This window comes from Uloborus diversus, unplaced genomic scaffold (assembly GCF_026930045.1).
Source record: "Uloborus diversus isolate 005 unplaced genomic scaffold, Udiv.v.3.1 scaffold_14, whole genome shotgun sequence".
Classification (NCBI taxonomy): Eukaryota; Metazoa; Arthropoda; class Arachnida; order Araneae; family Uloboridae; genus Uloborus; species Uloborus diversus.
Window position 1 is genome coordinate 1,203,023 of NW_026558098.1, and position 20,324 is coordinate 1,223,346.

At 32.9% G+C, this 20,324-nt stretch overlaps 1 protein-coding gene across 1 annotated transcript in view; it reads left to right on the plus strand.

Annotated features, from left to right (window-relative positions):
- Nucleotides 1–20,324, plus strand: part of LOC129232811 (serine/arginine repetitive matrix protein 1-like) — a gene marked incomplete at its 5' end in the record, with an annotated part of 37,463 nt that overhangs the window by 13,930 nt on the left and 3,209 nt on the right. The window contains 4 exon segments of the mRNA XM_054866909.1: nucleotides 4,196–4,308; nucleotides 6,926–7,056; nucleotides 9,891–10,080; nucleotides 17,441–17,505. Coding sequence (XP_054722884.1) covers nucleotides 4,196–4,308; nucleotides 6,926–7,056; nucleotides 9,891–10,080; nucleotides 17,441–17,505 — 499 coding nt within the window.

Genomic DNA, 20,324 nt, shown 5'->3' on the forward strand with positions numbered 1-20,324 from the left:
GAGATGATAGCAAAATTCAGGAGTTTTAAGGGCCCTTATTTTCTTTTCTTAAAAAGCAGGAGTTTGTAAGGAGCGTACGAACCCTGTCTAACAGTATTTGGAAAAAAAAAAACAAATAATAAATAGAATGCTGATTTTCGTCAAAAAATTTGTTATTTCTATCTTTTATGATTTTCAATTCACTTGAGGGCAGTTACAATTTCTTGGCTGTAGAACGAAATTTTAAGAGTAAGTTGTAGTGCAGGGATGAAAATATTGAAAATATAAGCAATTGCTGTTCACACAAAAGGAAACGAGCACATGACTTCCTTTTGCTCCAATTTAATGTCATTTTCCCATTATTGGCAGTTTTAATGTGATTCAATAGTTTACTCTCTAAATATCACCAACAGTGGCCAAATTGAAACCAGATTAAAAAAAAAAAAAAAATAAAAAATCGCCAAAAATAAAAAGTCGCCAAGTTTTGTCGCCAACTTGGCGACAAAACTTGGCGATCAAAAGACTGGCGATATTTTGCCAAGTGTCCGCCAAATTATAAGACGACTTGAGTTTACATCAAAATTAACAATGATTTCCACCCAAAAAAGGGGCAAAAGCCCCTTTTTTGGAGCATACGAATGAAAACAAAAAGAAAGGTGCACAACGAGACCCCAGTAGGAATCTACGTACCAAATTTCAACTTTCTAGGGGATACCGTTTTTGAGTTATGCGAGATACATACACACATACATACGTCACGAGAAAACTCGTCGTAATTAACTCGGGGATCGTCAAAATGGATATTTCGGGTGTGTGTACGTTGCTAGGCACATATCCACGTGTGGTCGGGTCGAAAAAAAAAACTCAACATTCGTTCGGGGGTGAGCAAAATGGAAATGAAGACCGATTTTTGAGTGAAATTTTTTTTGGGAATACACTACTTCCTTTTTTGTAAAAGAAAGTAAAAATGAGTGGGCTGCATATTGTTTATTTTTTGCAGTTGCTTAGTACCAATTAAAAGAGAAAATATTGTGACTTGATATAAAATTATGCAGGGAGCCCTCCTTTCAGCTTTAATTGTCGAGAGGCAAATAACCAGTGATTGGTTGTAAAAATCATTGAAATCTAAAGGATGACATGGATATTGCTTTGATGGTCATTCGAGCATCATTATAAAAACAGTTTGATCATCTTTTTATTATTATTATTATTTTTTAATATATAAGCAATTTATTTTTTAAATTGTTGATGGTTCACCAAGTGTTAAAGAAATATCCAGCCCCAAAGCAGAATACTTTACGATGTTCTGCAACGTAAAATCATTTGACCAAAATTGTTCTGCAAGAACTTCAAGCATTGTACGCGAAAACACGTGACATTTTCCACAAATTGGGTGCCAAAAATCAAAATCGTTTCATATAGGAGTTTTTTTTAAAACTGGACCATTGCTATTTAGTTCTGTGGAAATGAGATATTTCCGGAAGTATCACAGCTTTGAACCAAATGATTAACTAAAGAGCATGGAATTTGGAAAATTAGTTGATCATGAAAACTATAAAATCAAAAAAACTTTAACAAGGTGTCAAACCTAAACCGATTGGGATTCTCCAAAAATAGTTTATATGCTTCTTCTCTGCATAGAAAGAGCAAAGACACAAAATTTTATAAAAATCCGAACTTATGTGTCAAACCACATTTTTTTGGTTAATTTTAATAGCATGAAGGAGCAATTAAAATAATGTTACTAAATAAAAAAAAAATACTGAAATAATAAATAAAATGAGTCAAGTTTGGGTTGCATATACTAGAACACTTCAAAACTTTCTAAATAATTTAAAAAATTTCTGGATGCAAAGGGATTGGAATCTCAAACAAGACACGCAATTTCCGGCGATAGATGTGTTTCAATGTTGGCATGTTTCCAAAACATACGTGCAAGGCGGAAATTGCAGTGGATGAAGATCGATCAATTCAACATCGCGAGCTTTCCGCCAAATTATTGTTTATGTTTTTTGCAGAATTTCTGAAAAATTCTATCTTGAGTTGGAAGATATTTGTAGAAAATCTGCAGTTTCTACAGATTTTCTGCACCGCAGTTTCTGCAGAAATAGCAATGAAATTTGCAAAATTTCTGCAGAAAATTTGTCAGTTTTCCTCTTACATTTGAACAGAATTGTTCTGCAGCTCAGGCATCTGTTCTGCGACCTACGTCGCAAATTTAGTGGTATTCTGCTTTGGGGATATCCAGCTTCATAAATCACACGGCAAATGTTTAAAGCTTCCCTAAAGTGCTCTTAAAGCTCTTAAAGCTTCAACTTTTTAAAATCATTATTTAAAATTTTTTTAAATTTCGCATGTACAGTGAAGCACCGTTTATTCGTTTCTCTTTTATACGTTTTTATCAATTATACGTTTTTAAAACTGGTCCCTGCAAAGTCTAATACACATTAACCTATATTTATTATACGTTTTTTCGTCTGTACGCTTTTTTCATACAGTCCCTTCAAAAACGTATAAACGGTGCTTCACTGCAATTGCAGTAATTTGCTGAACAAAGTTAGTTAGTCAGATTTTTTTTTTTTTTTTGAATCTTCAAAATTTTTTAGGTATTAATTACTTTACATTTATAAACATAATATATTTCATACAGTAGACTCATCCATTCAGCTTACTTTGAAACTAAGATAAGTTCTCTAACTATTCAATATGTTTTTAAGATTTACAGGGTTCGTACGGGTCATGGAAATCCTGGAAAGTCATGGAAAAAAAATAACAAATTTCAGACCTGGAAAAGTCATGGAAAATTAATATTTTTATTAAAAGTCATGGAAATTTATTTTAAGTCATGGAAAAATGTCTTGGGCAGTAAGAAAGTTAATAATAGCTTAAAGAGCGCTAGAAATATTGAGTGATTTAGTAATATTGCATATAAATTGAACGATCTCAAAAACAAATCCCAGTTTTGGAATCCAATTTCATCCGCTTCTGTAGCAGCTGCTCGCCTTTTTTTGTAATGTGATTGGATTACTTAGGCTTCGCTAATTTTGAATTAACCATTATTTTCAGCACTTATATTTTGTATTCTGTATAGTGGTGGACTTGCATATTCTTGATTTTGTCACTCCCCCTTAAAAAGTGTAATTCAATTGCATCCGAGTTTGTTTCAACTACTTGGTAAAAAAATCATTATTCAATTTACCAGAGTTTATCTTAATATGTTGAAGGCTTTAGAAAATGAAGACTTTAGTCAGGCAATAGAACAAGGGGAATTCTAATATACTCTAAAACAGTGGTGCCTAACATACAGACCCCAAAACTGATCCTTGTGACCAGCTGAAATGTCTGGTTTAGAAAAATGAATTTACTGAAAAACGTTAATATAATGCTTAGGGAGAAGTGATATTGTTTTATGCTTTGCTTTAAAATAAGGTTTCCACCATCATGTATGGTTTAGTGTAAAAGAATATGTTGAGCTACTATTTCTTAACTACATCAGTGGTGATGCATAAGAAAAACTACACATTTTTATTTGGTTCTGTACTGAATTGAACTGTCATTTTGGAGTAAAAGCAATATTGCAAAAGTGAAAATCTGTTGCACACGCAGAAAGAGGCATCCATGTAGTTTTGCCTGTTGAAGTTAAGATAGTGTAGTGCAAAGTAGTTCACATTAAAGCAACACATACTAAAAAGGCAAAATTAATGTATAAAAGTATAATCAACTCATTTTAATTAATGATTTTGTTAAAAGATCACTTCATTCAACTCAATGATTTTTTTAAATCGCTTGATTTAAATCATGATTTTAATCACGATTTAAGTCAATGAACCCTGATCTAAATAAATTCATTTACGAAAATAAAAAACGAAATATGCTAATCTTAGGTTGCATGTGTCAAAATAAAGTCTATTTGTTAAAAAAATTAATTATATTTACAAGATGCAAACGGATTGAAATCTCAAACCATAGGAAACAATTTAGACAACACATACTAAAAATGCAAAATTAATTTATACAAATAAAATGAACTGATTTTAATTAAAAAAAATCACTTGATTTAAATCGAGGTGATTTAATTTAAATCAATAAACCTTGTGTTAAAATGAAATAAAATCTATTTTGTTTATAGTTCTGTTATCTTTTTTGAATCACGAAAATTGCATTAGTTTTTCTCGGGAGATTTTTTTTAGTTGATTCCTTTTTTTGTGTTTTTCAGAGATGTAGTCCCCATCCCCCGCAAGGAAGTGGGGGCCCGTCACCACGTCAGGGCCCCCTCTGACGACGGGAGGCCCCACTACAGGCCAGAGAGGAGATACTCGGGACCCAAAGGTGAGAGGGGCCCCTTTTTAAGCACGGCCAATTTGAGCTCATAATATAATAATTGTTACTAAAGGTAGGAATGGTCTGAAAACCCCCAGAAATTTTTGTGGAAAACCAGTTTTTTTTTAAAAACTTTTTTAAGGGGGGGGGGAGTGTTTATCCACGGCTGAGGAAATTGAAATCTAATATTTCTGGCAAAAATATAATGTAATCAAACTTAAATATTAAATTCATTAAAATCAATTACAGTCGAACTCATGATGAAAGCAAACTGGCCATTGTGTTCTTATTTAAAGCAAGGTCATTAAACATCATAAAAACCAGGCGTAGAAGTGATCAACTTGTCACATATAGGACATTTTCCACAAAAAATATAGGACAAATATAGGACACATTACATGAATAGTTTCGCTATGAAAAAAGAAATAATACATACATATTATTTATTTATTCTTATCAGTGATTTTCTTTAAAAAAAAAAAAAACCCTCAAACAAAATTATAACTTACACCTGAAATGACTTTCCTGTAGTTGAAAGAATAATTTTTGAAAAAACAGTGTACTTTATAGACAAAAAAAAAAAAAAAAAAAAAAGAACAAAGTGAAATTTATTGGAAATTAACACAGCAACTCACAATTTTTGCAGGGATAGAAGTGTCACAAATATTATAAGCTTATATAAATAAATAAAAACCGTCTTTGTGTTGAGAACTAACAGGAAATAACCGATGCTTTGTAGCACAAATATACAGATATTTTGTGCTATAAAATTCCACAAAAAGAAAAGATTGCAAAAAGACTATTGGAACATTCCGGTCAGAAAATGACTGAACACAAAAATATACCCGCGAAAACAGAAACCGAAAAAAACCTCACTAGAAAAACAAAACAAAATGCTGTTACTAAACGCAAAATTCTAAAACCAACTTCAGAATTCGTTCTCGAAACTCCACCCACTACGGTGACGTCATATTGCTGTGGCCAATGAGAGAAGATGCCAGTTGCAGGATTTAGTGAGTTGCGTTTCTTAATTTGAAATTCGTTTGCACACGTACTTTCGACGAAAAATCCGAAGTCAGATAGTTTATTTACTGTTAGTTTAAAGAAATAAATTGGGTAAAAAAACAGGAATATAGGAAATATAGGACATTTTCCAAAAATATAGGAAATAGAGGACGATTTTCATACTTTTTTTGAAAGTATAGGAAATATAGGATATATAGGACCACTTCGACCCCTGTAAAAACAAAAACCAATAGTTGTTGTATTTATTTATTTATTTGTTTATTTTCTATCATTCTGTTCAACATCAAAGAAGGTAGTGGATTTGTTTGAACTGTTTTATTGTTTATTCAATGTGTTGTTGTTTAATGGATAATGCTCATTATCCGAGATTTTTGACGATGAGGGGTCACCACAATGATATTAGAAGCGATGAGGAGGCACTACATAACTATCTTGGTGAAAAAATATTCCGGTTTTTGTCCTTCAGTTTGCCTTCCACTCTAATAATGTGAAAGCAGGGTTGCTATGCAGGGATGAGATTTTTTTCGGTATCTCATCCCTGCTTTATAAACAAAATATTTTTCCTTTCTATTATTTCGGTTTTTTGAATTGTTCTTCATCCCTTCCCCCCTTCTTTTTTTATACAGATTTATTTATTTTTTCTCACTTATGATCAAACTGTTAGGAAGTTAATGCTCCAATTAAAAAAATGTGTTTGCTCTTTTTAATGCTGCATATTCATACACGAAAAACGTGCAGAAATTTTTCGCCAGAATGGAGTGTCTCTGAAAAGTGAAACATAATCGCCAAAATTTAAAACGATAGATTTATCTAATAGCTTTTAAAAAAAAATATCTTAAACGAAAAAGTATTGTGAAAACTTTGATTTGCATACTTGCCAACTCCACTGTTTTTAGCGGGAGACTCCCGTTTTTTGCTTCCATCTCCCGATTTCCCGTTTTTTACGATTTTCCCAAGTTTTTTCGGTCGATCATCAAAAAGTTTTACTTTCTTCTCAATAGATGGCGCCCCTTTCTAGTCTACCAATGTCAGGGAATAAGAATTTTTCCAACTAATAACTCCGTTAGTAAAAATTAATTTTTTGGAAGCTTTCTACATTGCATGTGCAACGAAGCACGTGCTCTGCCGAAAATGGCAGCAGATTTCAATCTTTTTGCATCTCGAAAATATTTCAATTATTTTGAAAGTTTGAAGTTATTTTAGCATGTGCTACTCTATACCAGCTTATTATATATATTATTTTCAATGTATATTGATTTTTTTTTTGGATTTTAAGAATTAAATTTTGGTAGCTACTTTTCTGGAAGCGACTGGGGAATGTACAGAACTTTAAGCAAGTTCACTACTCATTATTAGGTTTTTCCTTTGCAGTATGTTTTTCTTGCTGCTACCAATTAGCTTATATTTGCAAAAAATCCCCATTTCACTTTCAATTTAGTATTCATGTTATTTAAAAGCACAATTAATAATTTGAAGACATGTCGCTGGTGAATCACCTATATGCCTCTCGTGCAATCTCCTGTTTATTTTTCTTCAAAGGTTGGCAAGTATGGATTTGTGAGAATCAAATTCAAGAATTTTTTTTTTTGTTCCGTTTCAGTGGAGAGGAGTACTCAGGATTGGGACCGATCCAGGGAGGAGTACCCCCGAAGGAGTGAGGAGTACTCCTCCTACCGCCCCTCCTGGGAGAAGAGGAGTGACGGACCCCCCAACAGGAGCTCCTACTATGACGTGAGTCTCCTCTTATATTTCTTTCTTTTCAAGTTTAACGCGCCTGTGTATATGTGGATCTGTGGCTCCTTAACGTATGAACTGAATTCTTTTTTTGCCCGAAAGAAGGCTCGATCGAAAGTAGTCTTAGTGGACAATTCCCTATTATGAAATTTTTTTATTCAGGGAAATCTCATAACTATGAGTATCAATACAACATAATACAGTCGGACCTCTATGTATTGAAAGAAGCAAATATCCGGAAAAAAAATTTGATGCATAGAAATTTCGATGTATGGAAACAATCTTATTTTTTTGTACAAATCTCCTAAAGCACTAAAATGAAAGCTAATTTTCGTGTATAAAACCCAATTTCTAATTTATATGAGCATCTGATTAAATGAAAGTTGAAAAATAAAAAAATAACAGAAATTGCATTTTTGGGCTGTCAAACAGTGACAGTGTCATCGAGAGAAAAGTAAGAAATCAATCTACTTAACTTGAATGATTTTCACTGAAGCTAAAAAGACTAGGAACGATAATCAACAGACAAAAGGGATAACTTGAAACTGATTTTACAGTTTTACTGGTTACAACTTAGATTTGAAGTAAACTTGAGGGAATGTAAGAACCCCAGATTCCTTATGAGTTTTGTAGCAACCTTTAGTGAACAAAATTTTCTCCCCCTAATTTTCATTTTTCGTGAGACAAACAGTCTGAAGTGGAAAAAAAATCTACGAATGCCTCAAAATTTTTCGATATATAGAGATTTTTTCGAGATATAGAAACAATTTTTCTATGTAATGAACATGGAAATTTGCTGGGGTTTCGATTTATAGAAAATTTCAATATGTGGAAGTTCGATATATGGAGGTTCAACTGTGCTTATTTTCAACAAAATAAATTTTTAGTAATGATTTAACCCCCCATTACATTACTTGAGTTCCCTTACAACGAAATTCCGATTCAAACAAAATTTTCAGCGCCTTGAAGTTTGATGTAACGGGATTTCACTGTCAATAAAACTTAAGACAGGCATCCCTCGTATAACACGGCACTTCTACAACACAGTTTCGATATTGCACAGTACAAAACTTGAATTTAATGCTTCATGGTTTTGATATAACACGAATGTTATGTTTAAAGGAGATGGAATTTCATTTTATGTTTAATACATTCTGTTAACGTTTGATAACTCTAATAAGTACGGTCGGACCTCCTTATATCGAAGTAGCAAATTGGCGGAAAAAAAATCGATATATAGAAATTTCGATATATAGAAACGATCTTAGTTTAGCATAAAAATCTCCTAAAACACTAAAATTAAAGCTAATTTTCGTGTATGAAACCCAATTTCTAATTTATACGAGCATCGGATTAAATGAAAGTTAATAATTAAAAAAATAACAGAAATTACATTTTTGCGTGTTCCTTCATACATCTTCATTCTTCTTCAATTCAACATGATCCACAACATGAGGAGATTTTCGTTTTGACAATGTAATCCAAAGAAAAGTAAAAAATCAATCTACTTCACTCGAATGATTTTTACTGCATCTATAAAGACTAGGAATGATGATCAACAGACAAAAGGGAGAACTTGAAACTGATTTTACAGTGTCATTTGTTACAAGTGAGGTTTGAAATAAACTGGAGGGAATTCAAGAACTCCAGAACGGAGCAGCGACCTATCTACACAGCCCTCAACCCCAGATTCCTTATGAGTTTCGTAGCAACCTTTAGTGAACAAAATTTTTCCCCTAATTTTCATTTTTCATGAGACAAACAGTTTAAAGTGGAAAAAAAAATCTACGAATGTCTCAAAAAAGAAAATCGATATATAGAGATTTTTTCGATATATAGAAACAATTTTTCTATGTACTGAACATAGAAATTTGCTGGGATTTGGATATATAGAAAATTTCGATATGAGAAAGTTCAATATATGGAGGTTCAACTGTATTTATTTTGTTTTTATGAAACTTGGTTTCGATATATAACGCAGTGCACATCCATCGATTTACATTATTTCTAAGTCTCGTGTGACACGGTTTCGATGTTACACAATACACCTTCTCATCTGATTTTTCTCTGGCACATACATAATTAGCATTAAAAATGAGTAAAAATGTTATTTTTAAAAAAGTCTCGTATAACACAGTTTCGATACGACATGGAACGAATGAACCGTGTTATACGAGGGACACCTGTATATTCTACTCACTGGATATGTAGGGGGAATACAGTAGAAGACTGTTATAACGCCGACCTATATAACGCAATTCTCTTTAAATTGCACTACTTTTCAGAAGTAAACAATAGGTTTTGAAGTTTAAAAACTCCCTCTGTTTTGCTTTGAAAAAATAAAAATTGTTAGGCAAATTAAATTTTGAAAGTTTTTCATCTTTCCATCTTATTTCAAAGCTTTTAAATGAAAATTAGTGTTCACAGTAAACAGAAAATACCAGCTGGCTCTTGAAAATGCAGCTGTTATGCAAACCATGAAGCTAGCAGAAGTGCAGGATAATAATTCACTTTCTTTTGATTGTGAAACATATTTATTTGTGAATGACTTAATTCTATAATTTGTGCTTTAATACTCATTGCGGATGAAACTCATTTTGAAATGCTAATATAGAGATATATTCTGAATATTAGTTTTAAAATTTGAAATGACCTATATAATGCCAAAACCTGTATAACGCAAAAGCTCTGGTTCCAAGGTGTGCGTTATAACAGTCTTCTACTGTATTTGTATCAATGTGCAAACTGTCTGTAGCGATAACTTGTCAGCAAAAACCATTTTTTTTAAGCTCCCAACGGTTTCGTTAACTTAGTTTCTGTTTCTTTTGCAGGATAACAGAGACGGATCAGACTCCTACCGAGGGAGAGGGGGCTCCAGGACCTTCCGCAGCCCCCGCGGATTCCGCTCCCGAGGGGGGTACAGGCCCCCCATGAGAGGGGGAGACTCGCACTACCGGGGGGCCTCCGCCCGGGGATACCGGGGATCGGGGGGCCCCAGGGGGAGGAGCAACGCACCCAGGAGTGAGTCATGACTCTCAACTGATCAAAACTTTTTTTTTTCTGGCACACAGCTCATATGAAACACTTTTTGGTAGAAGGGCATAGGCAGAGCCCGATCATCCTGACATTGGACATGGGGCACATTTCTACTTCAGGGCCCCTCTAGGGTCTGACTAAGATTTTTGAAGACACAGGGCATGAAATTTATTTTCAGGGGCCAATCCAGAATTTTTTTCTCGCTACCTATTTTTGTGAAAGTATTGCACCATTCTATTTTTGTGAAAGGTTTTTTTTTTATCAACATTGTTGTTGTGAACTTTGAGAGGCATCCTAATTTTTGTAAAAGAGAAGTAGAACAAGTGAAATTTTAGTTCGAAAAGTGTCAATGTCATCTAGTATTGTTTTAACATGTTTCGTTTTTTTTTGTGGGGGGGGGGGGAGCTGAAAACCTAAGAAGTACGAAAAATACCATCGTCATTTCAGCTTAATGGGCTATGTACTGTGTACAATATAGGAAATGATGAGAAAAACGGTTTCCCGAAACAGATGTTGAAAGATTGCGATACTATCGCATGAATACACTTTGGCGAGAAACAGCTCTAAAAATGAGTTAAAATACCACAAAAAGGTTTCTATTTAGGCGATTGTTCATATAACCCTGCTTAGAATTTTATTTTATGAGTCAATTTTGTTTTAAATAGAGAAACAAATTTTATATTTTAAAATGTGAATTTTCGTGAAATATTCAATGTTTTTGTGAAGCCACTGATTTTATTACTTGATTTTTGTGAAGGTACCGAAAAACGGTAGCAAAATCAGAATGTATTGGGTCCTGATTTTGTGCCCCTGCCCCCCCCCCCCCAACCCCCATTGCCACTTTTTTTATATGTTGAAGCAATAAAATATTTCGATACTTGCGTTTTATGCAACCATACTAAATTTGGTTGTACATTATATCACAATATAATATATACATTTAAAAAGTAGAAGAGATATAGTAATATACAATAAATATATAAAATGTGGTTAAACTTTGCCCGTTGCAGTAAACCGTGAATACCAAAATTATCTATGATATAACTTTTAATAATAAATGCAGACTGAATTTTGGAGTGGTTTTCAGATTTGCAAAGAGATAACATTTTTAAGGAGACTTTTTATCAACAAATAGATTTTGTCCTTGTTTTGGCATTTGCAAAACTATCAATGATATCATTGTACTCTAAATTCTGGGTGAAATCATTATTTATTTTTAATTGGCATGATATTTTAAGGGATTTTTGGGCCCCCTGAACTCTAAGAGGAGGGCCCATGCCCCACATGCCCCTGCGGTAATCAGGCTCTGGGCATGTGTTTGGTTTTATATTGATTGAAGACAAACGTACTGATTTGTGTTAAAAAGGCATTTCTAACCGCATCTACAACGACACAATAAAGTAGCAGACGAAGTGGGTTTCTGTTTTAAAAACTTCTTTAATATGAATTTTTTTTTTTATTTCTTGAAAAATTTATAGTTTGACTGTGCTCTTTCAACAAAAACTGATTCACATGAGCTTCATTTGCTTGAAAATAAATGTCTAGTTCTTTCTCTGCTCTGCGAAAACAGCGTTCGTACGTCTTTAAAAAACCCTTAATTTCATCATGCAAAATTAAGGTCCTTAAAAAACCCTTAATAAGTCCTTAATTTTCTGAAAATTTCCTTATTTTTTTAAAAAACTGTACCAAGTTTAGTCCCCATTTTCTTATTTTTTTTTTCTTTTTTACTCCTTCAAATCTTGATCCTACACGATATCTGCCGAAAACTTATATTTTGGAGACATGCCTACCACGTTAAAAATTGTGCTTCGCCGACAATTGCTTGCCTTGTTTGAGCTTTCAATCTTTTTGCATCCTGCAAATGTTTCAATCTTTTTAAATGTTGGAAGGTTTTTTACCATATGCTACTTTATATCTGCATATTTTTTTCATTATTTCAATGATATTTTTATTTCTTAAATTTATTTTAGAAAAAATGCAAAAGAGTTTCGAAAAAATTTGGCCCAGCTCCCACAGAGTCTGATTGCATTTAAACTTGCCATGGTTACTGTTTTTATGTATTTGAGAAAGCTTTCAAAATATTTATGGTGAATCTCTAATGGTTTGGGTTAGGCTTAACGGCCGGTAAAATGTTTTCGAATTTCATGATTAAATGAAGTGCAACTTCAGTTTTTTTTTAAATCCTGAAATAGTATAATGAAGTTTTTAAAACCAAATTATAAGTTCCAATGCAAGGAGAAAGGATAATCAATTTATATTTTATTTATTTATTTATTTTTTTAATATTCCCCCCTCCCCAAAAAAATATAAAAAATATTGAGAGTTAGGAATTGCTTCCTCTCTTTCAATATGTATCATGAACTTTGCCCCCCTCCCCTCCGGAAAACTTTTAAATGGTATACCTAAAATTATCTAATCATTTCCCCGATGAATCCTTAATTTTTTTAAAAGTCCTTAATTTTTACTTTTGAAAATGAGTATGAACTCTGAAAAAGATAGACCGAAAATAAAGGCATGAATTTCCGGAAGGATTTTCTATTATAAAAGACGTGAACTAATCTTTGCCATCTGTTTGGCGCTGATGCTTCCAAATGATGTACTTCTCGAATTTTTATGCCTTCTTCCAATTAATACACCGAAGTAAATGACCCCCCCCCCCCCAATTTCTTGTGAAACATTATATCCCTCCCCCCCCCCAGGGTTGGCAAAAACCCGGGTTTTTTTTAAAAAAGCCCATGGATCCAGGGTTTTTTGGGTTTTTTAAAATAAAACCCAACTAAAGCTGGGTTTTTTAAAAGAAATGTGGGGTTTTTTTTGTTTTTTTAGGGAAAATGTGGGGTGCTTGTAGCATATTGTAGCGTAAGTATATGGCCAAAGCACAAAAATTGTCTTGGGGTAAAAAAGCTGGAAATTCAGCATTTTCTGAAGAAAAGTGTAAAAGATGACAAAACCCAAGAATGGTGAAGTTTCAGATTATTTAGTTTCCGTGATTACCAACAGTTAGGGCAAAGTTACTTCTCGAGTGATAAAATCTATTGTTCGTTTGTTCGTTTTCAATTACTACATTTTTTTTTTTTTTTTTGCATTTTACTTTATTGCATTTCATTTTGTTATGCAAAACTACTGTAGAACCTCAAGTAGTTTAAATCCCTTTTTACTGAATTCAAGCTTAATCAAGACATTTCTTTGAATTTTATGTTGCCTGTTTTTCTATTTCTGTGTACAGAATGAGAAATATTAAACTTCTTCGAAAGATAATGAAAATACTGTAGATCCTATTTTGTTTTCTGTCCGACCGTTTAAAACCTGTTAATTTCTAAAAAATATACTTTGTTTATTCAAGATTTGTGATGTGTAGGTTTGCAGAAAATAATTCACATGAAAGCCTTTTAGCTAGAGTAAAGAGTAGTTTCCTCTGTACAATCTACAAATATTGAGAAAATCAGACATGACAGGACTTAGTCAAGATAATTTGAGTTATTTATAGACCAGTTAAAGAAAGAAGTTAAATATATTTATTTAAAATCTTTGAAGTATTTTTTTAATGCCGTTAAGAAATACTATTATTAAAGTTAAAAATTCATTTTTTATGTCCATTGTCTGTGGTGAAGAACAAACAAAATAGAAGTTTAACTTGTAAAAGTATATAAATTAATTTTTTAAAAACTTCTCAGGAAATTTAAAAAAACCCAAAAGTGGGCTAAATAATGGGTTTTTTCGAAAAAACCCATTGGGTCCAACCCAATTGGGTCCATTCCGGCCAACCCTCCCCCCCCCCCTCCTACCGCAGTATAAAAGTTTCACTTAGGAAACTCCTTCATTTTGGTTTTAACTCCTTCGAAACTCCTTCTTTTAAAGTTCAAGACTACATAATCTTCCTCCATGACAGTAACTTAAAATACTTTGATCGACCACTAACCTTCGTCACAAGGGCGATTTTAATGTGCTTTCGTGCATTTAATTTTTCATAAAGATGTGATTTACAAATTGATTGTTATAGTTAAGTCATAAAAGTTGAAGGTTAGAATATTGAAACATTTCATAAGTGAAGTAAAACTTGCTGGTGATTGGCTATTTTTTTAAGTTTTATAAGTTTTATCGTTATTGTTTTTCCCTCCTCCACACTCTCAGCAGCAAAAGTCAGGTTGTGTAATCATTATTTAAATATCTAAAAATACTTAGGTAGGTGTACTTTGGTATGTTAAGTGATTGTGTTAACAATTGTGTAGTTAATCGTAGTTATAATATTGAAAAAAGGGTCATCCACTTGTGATGTCACGCCTTGAGGGGAAGACAGGTTCATGAAATTGAGATAAGGGGAAGAGAGAGAGGGTGACAAACAGTGACATCATTATTATAACAATATTTTTATTAAAGATATGACATTTGACAAGAGGTGGAGTAAGGTGAAGTATGACACTTTGTGACAAAGGGGGAAAGGGGTCAAATACGTTGAAAAAAAGTGCGACATTGTTTAAGAACAGCCTGTTAGTACTCCTTCAACATCCTATTTTACTCCTTCAAAACTCCTTCATTTTATTTCTGAAATTGAGTACGAACCCTGAATCACTTCTTAAACATTTACATTTCATTTTCCCTTTTTTAAAAACTTTTTAAACCAAAACCCAAAAATGCTTGAAAAAAATCCCAATTTTCTGAAATTTTTACCTGCTATAAAGAATGTGTAATATCACTTGAGGGGCAACAAAACTCCTTGCTTAAAACATCCCCCAGATAAGTTCTCTAACTGCCCATTACATTTTAAAGATTTACAAATACAATATTTTACTTGGATAAGAAGTTAGTACAAGATTTTGTTTTATAATTTGTTTGAAAATAAGGTTTCCGTCATCGTGTACGTTTTCGTGTAAAAGAATATGTTGTGCAATTACTTTTCTTAACAATATTAGTATGGTGTATAAGAAAAACTGCAAATTTTTATTTGGTTCTGTCAGGGTTCACCGATATGTATCAGTCCATAAGCAAGGGTGCCCATATAGGGCGGCTCGAGCCCCCCCACCCCTCCCCTTGAAATTAGAACTTCTTTGCTTTTAGTACTTTTTTCTTTGCAAAAATGTAAAAACATTGATTTTCCAGCCATTAATGAATAAGTTATTAAAAATGTCAAATTTTAATGACTCTAATCTGTCCTGAAATCGGTTTCCACGGGGAAAATATTTGAGCCTCCCCCCCTGCAACTTTGCATATGGGGGCCCATGTCGATAAGTATCACGATACAGTAGAAGACCGTTATAACGCACACCTTGGGACCAGAGCTTTTGCGTTATACAGGTTTTTGTGTTACATAGATCATTTCACAAATTTTGGAACTAACATTCAGAATATGTCTCTATATTAGCACTTCAGAATGAGTTTTATCTGCAATGAGTATTAAAGCACCCATATTACAACGAGTTATTCACAAATAAATATGTTTCACAATCAAAATCCTGCATCTTCATGGTTTACATAACAGCTGCATTTTCAAGAGCCATCTGGTATTTGCTGTTTACTGTGAGTACTCATTTTCAATTTAAAAGCTTTGAAATAAGATGGAAAGATGAAAAACTTTCAAAATTTAATTTGCATAACCATTTTTATTTTTGCAAAGCAAAACAGAGGGATTTTTTAAACTTCAACACCTATTGTTTACTTCTAAAAAGTAGTGCGGTTTATAGAGAATTGCATTATACAGGTCGGCATTATAACGGTCTTCTGCTGTATATATATCTGATATTTATTTTGAAAACATCATGATATTTTAGTATTTTCAATATTTATTTTTTAACTACGGTATTTTCAATGTAAAAATTATATTAACCATAGAAATAGTTTTCATTTATTATTAAAAATAAGCAAAAAGTTATGTGCTTTATTTTTGTGGTTTATTAATTCGTCATTAATATAACAAAGTAATATAATATTCCTTTTTATTTTGTATTCATAAAATTATGAGTAATGTAACAATTTTAATTCATATTAAATGTGCCTTATTAAATATTGAACATTGCTCAGAAAAAAAAAAAAAAAAAAAGAGTATCTTATAACTGCACACCAACTAATGCATTTTTTATTTCAAAATTGTATAACTGTTTAAAAGTAGCTCACAGAAGAAAGATGAGCAAAATAGCTAATGCTAAATGAACTCAATAAAGTTGATAAAAATGTAAAATGAAATATTAGATATAAATAATGAAAGAAACCTTAATTTTAATTCTGCATATTGTGGTAATAAGAGTATAAGAAAATAGACGGTGATTTAAAGATGCATTCACTATTTTGACATTTTTAGTTTGTGCTGCTTGAAAATATTGGATATTTTCGATACTTTTGAAAATATCACGATATTTTCGAACCCTGGGTTCTGTACTGAATGGGGTCGTTTCCAAAATTTTAAAAGTATTTTTTTTCTGAAAGAGCATGATTAAAAACGTAGGGTCTGACCATTTTTTAAATAATTTGTTTAAGTTTAATATTTTTAAAAAATTACTTAAATCGCTTCTCTTTCATTGTTAACGCTTTTGTCGTGTGACATCACAAATAATGAAATAATGCCATTCACAGATAAAAATATTTGATTTGTATCTTTTCTCATGTGTATTGGCAATGATGTGGTTGATAGCAAGCGTAGAAAGCAATATTTAATTCGTTGCTTGATTATCATAATGTGGAAACATGGTGGAAGATGCGCCAAATTGCATCATTTGTGACATCATCAAGACCACGCCTTGTTTTCAAAATCGGACATTTTAAAAAATGAATTACAAAATAACTGTTGGGAAAATGAAAGTATTTTCTGGGTCCATGTTTTTTTTTTTTACTCATTCTATCGATTTCAGTGACTAAAAGTAGTACTTTTGATTGAAGGAAACAACCCCATTGAACTGTAATTTTGGAGTGTGAAATCTGCTAGAGGAATCCATGTAGTTTTGCCTTTTGAATCTAAGATTGTTTTATGCAGTGTTGGGAAATTTAGAGCAACCCATTCTAAAAATGCAAAATTAATTTATAAAAATAAAATGAACCGATTTAAATCAATGATTTCGTTAAAAAAAATCACTTGATTTAAATCAATGATTTCGTTAAAAAAAATCACTTGATTTAAATCAATGATTTCGTTAAAAAAAAATCACTTGATTTAAATCAATGATTTCATTTTAATGATTTAAATCAATGATTTCATTTTAATGATTTAAATCAATGATTTCGTTAAAAAAATTCACTTAATTCAAATCAATTGATTTAAATCACTGATTTTTTTTTTTTTTTTTAATTAACTTGATTTAAATCAACGAGTTCTGTCTAATATCAGTTTAGGGTTGTGTTGACATTCTTTCTGTTTCAGGAGGAAGATTCTCCCCCGGCCTGTGGGAACACGATCTGTATTCGAGATCCCCCGAGCGAAAGATGGTGAGTGACAAAATTTTTTTATAAATTCTTGCTCGAACGCATAAAAACAAAAACGGTGTCGGCAGGTTTGGCTTTATACAGTGCGTAAAAACCTGCTTCTAATAAAGCAGAGATAACTCCGGAATAGCCACGGTAAAAAATAAACCCTAGAGATATTCAGTAAATTACCGCCCATTAGCCAGGGCTAAAGCAAAAATACGTGAAATACACCGCTAGCTCAGTCATTTCCAGCCGAGGACTGCAGTTTCGTGCTTATTAGCACTCGAGGTTTTCCATCTCCAGCTCAGTCACTTTCCTATGCCGGGCTGATGAGCGCTAATAAGCACGAAACTGCAGTCCTCGGCTGGAAATGACTGAGCTGGCGGTGTATTTCAAACCCTAGAGATGTTTCACCAATTAATACAGATTCAATGGTCTAAAATCAAACTCATTTATTTGGACAAGCATATACAGTTAACTCCTAATTATCCGCAGAATAGGGTGGCACGGTAACCGCGGATAAGTATTAACCACGGATAATCCGAATAATAGGTAAAAAAACGATACTTGGTTCATGCAATAGATAAAAACTATTAATGACACTCACACATTCATTTAAATTATAACTAAAAACATTACTACATTGCATCTACATTGCAAAGGAATTTAATGTAATTCAATAGTTTACTCTCTAAATATCACCAACAGTGGCCGCATTGAAACCAGATTGAAAAATTAAAAAAAAAAAAAATCGCAAGTTCTCGACGAAACTTGGCGACCAAAAGCTTGGCGATATATCACCAAGTGTCCGCCAAATTGTAATGCCACTTGAGTTTATATCGAAATTAACAATGATTTCCCCCCAAAAAGGGGCAAAAGACCCCTTTAGAAACACCCGAATGCAACCAAAAGGGGAAGTGCACAACGAGACCCCACTAGGAGCCTACGTACCAAATTTCAACTTTCTAGGACATTCCGTTCTTGAGTTATACGACATACAAACGCACATACAGACCTCACGATAAAAGTCGTAATTAACTTGGGAATCGTTAAAATGTCTATACAATCCTAGGCACTTATCCATGTGTGGTCGAGTCGAAAAAAAAAAGCTCAACATTCATTCGGGGGTTTGCAAAATAGAAATAAAGGTTGATTTTTGAGTGAACATTTTTTCGTGAATACAATACTTCCTTTTTTGTAAAAGAAAGTAAAAATGCATGTAAAATCTGAAGGCAAACATCACAACCAGAAGTTTTAAAAAAAATTGTGAACTGACCCGCAGATAATCTGACCGCCGATAATCGGGAGTTGACTGCACAGCGAATTTATGATCAATAAATAGTGTTTAAACAACAACACCTACATCTAACTAATTAAGCTTCAGGGAAACTGATTGAAAAAAATAACCCATTTATCTCAACTAACCATCTCATACTATCTCAAGATGCATGGCAGCTCAAACTTATCTTTACTAATAATAAAGCTGAAAGTCTCTCTGTCTGGATGTCAGGATCTCTGTGCCTAGACCATTCGACCGATTTTCATGAAAGAATTAACGAGAAACACTAAAATTTAACCTATTTGGGAATGAATGCGTGCTTACCATTGAGAAGGAATAAAATGGAGGGAGTGAAGACTTACATTCATAGAACCAAGATCCCAAGTCACGTGGTAGATTTTAAAGCACAGCATTGGAAGAAATCAGGTTTCTTTCGCTTGTTTCACACAAAACGTACCAACCATTCATCGTTGTTGAGTCATGTGACTTGGGGGGTCTTAGGGTCAGCTTTTTCTAAGCCAATGATTGAACTTGTTCTCTCGATTTTAATTCCCGCTCTCAAGTAATTGCGGTGTTCTACAAAAAATTTCTTAGTCACTAGGGATTTTAGCGATATGCAGACGTAAACGTGTCGTACTTTCAGAAGAATTTGAGTCGTCATTTGTGGAGAAGACGAGTTTTTCGTGCTAATACAGTGAAACTTTAATAAGCAGTTGACCGGTTAAGTGGTCCCGACAAGGTCTCATTCAGAGTAATGTAAAATGACCCTCCTTTACCGGTCACTCAATTTAATTTTACCCGGTTAACTAGTCACTCAAAAATTGCTTTCTAAAATTCCTTTTCCTTATCGGATCTTAGAAAATAGTGTCGTACTTGTTTGATAGTCATTTTTCCTTGAAATTTCGATCCTCGGTTCTGGTCATTCGAAGCATACTTCTTGCCGTGACTCTGCCGAGTGCCGAGAATATGAATCAAACTCTTTTCAGCAAGACAGACAAAATCTAATACCTGGAAAAAGTTTGTCAGTATTTAACTTCATCAACATTCTTCCTGTGTAGTAGTTCAAGGAGCTACAACACAGGATTTAACCCTTTCAGGGGCGCGTCATTAATTTTTGAGAAATCATAAGAAAAAACACCACAAATGGGTTTATTTGATCATCTAGACATAGATTTTTCAGTAAAAAAAATTTTTTCACTGGGGGTGGTGTCCCCATTTATTCACACCCCCCAGCTGGGGAAGGACAAAAACATGTTTATGCAGGTAAAAATGAATTTGAATCTTTTCGAACAAGATGATTGACTACCTCAGGAAAAAAAGAAGAAAAATGATTCACTCTTTCAGCGCTAATTAAAAATTTTCAAATCAGAAAAAAAATTCCAATTTTTGGGGTAAACGAAAAATTGAAGATTTGATGATTTGAACAAGAAATTGAGTTTACGAAAAAAATTTTTTTTTTGCTATTCTGCCATCTAATGTTGTTCATTAAACTTAAAAGAAGAGGACTCAAGCGATTTTGGTTCAAAAAATTCGGAAAAAAAAAATTCATAAATTAGTGGTT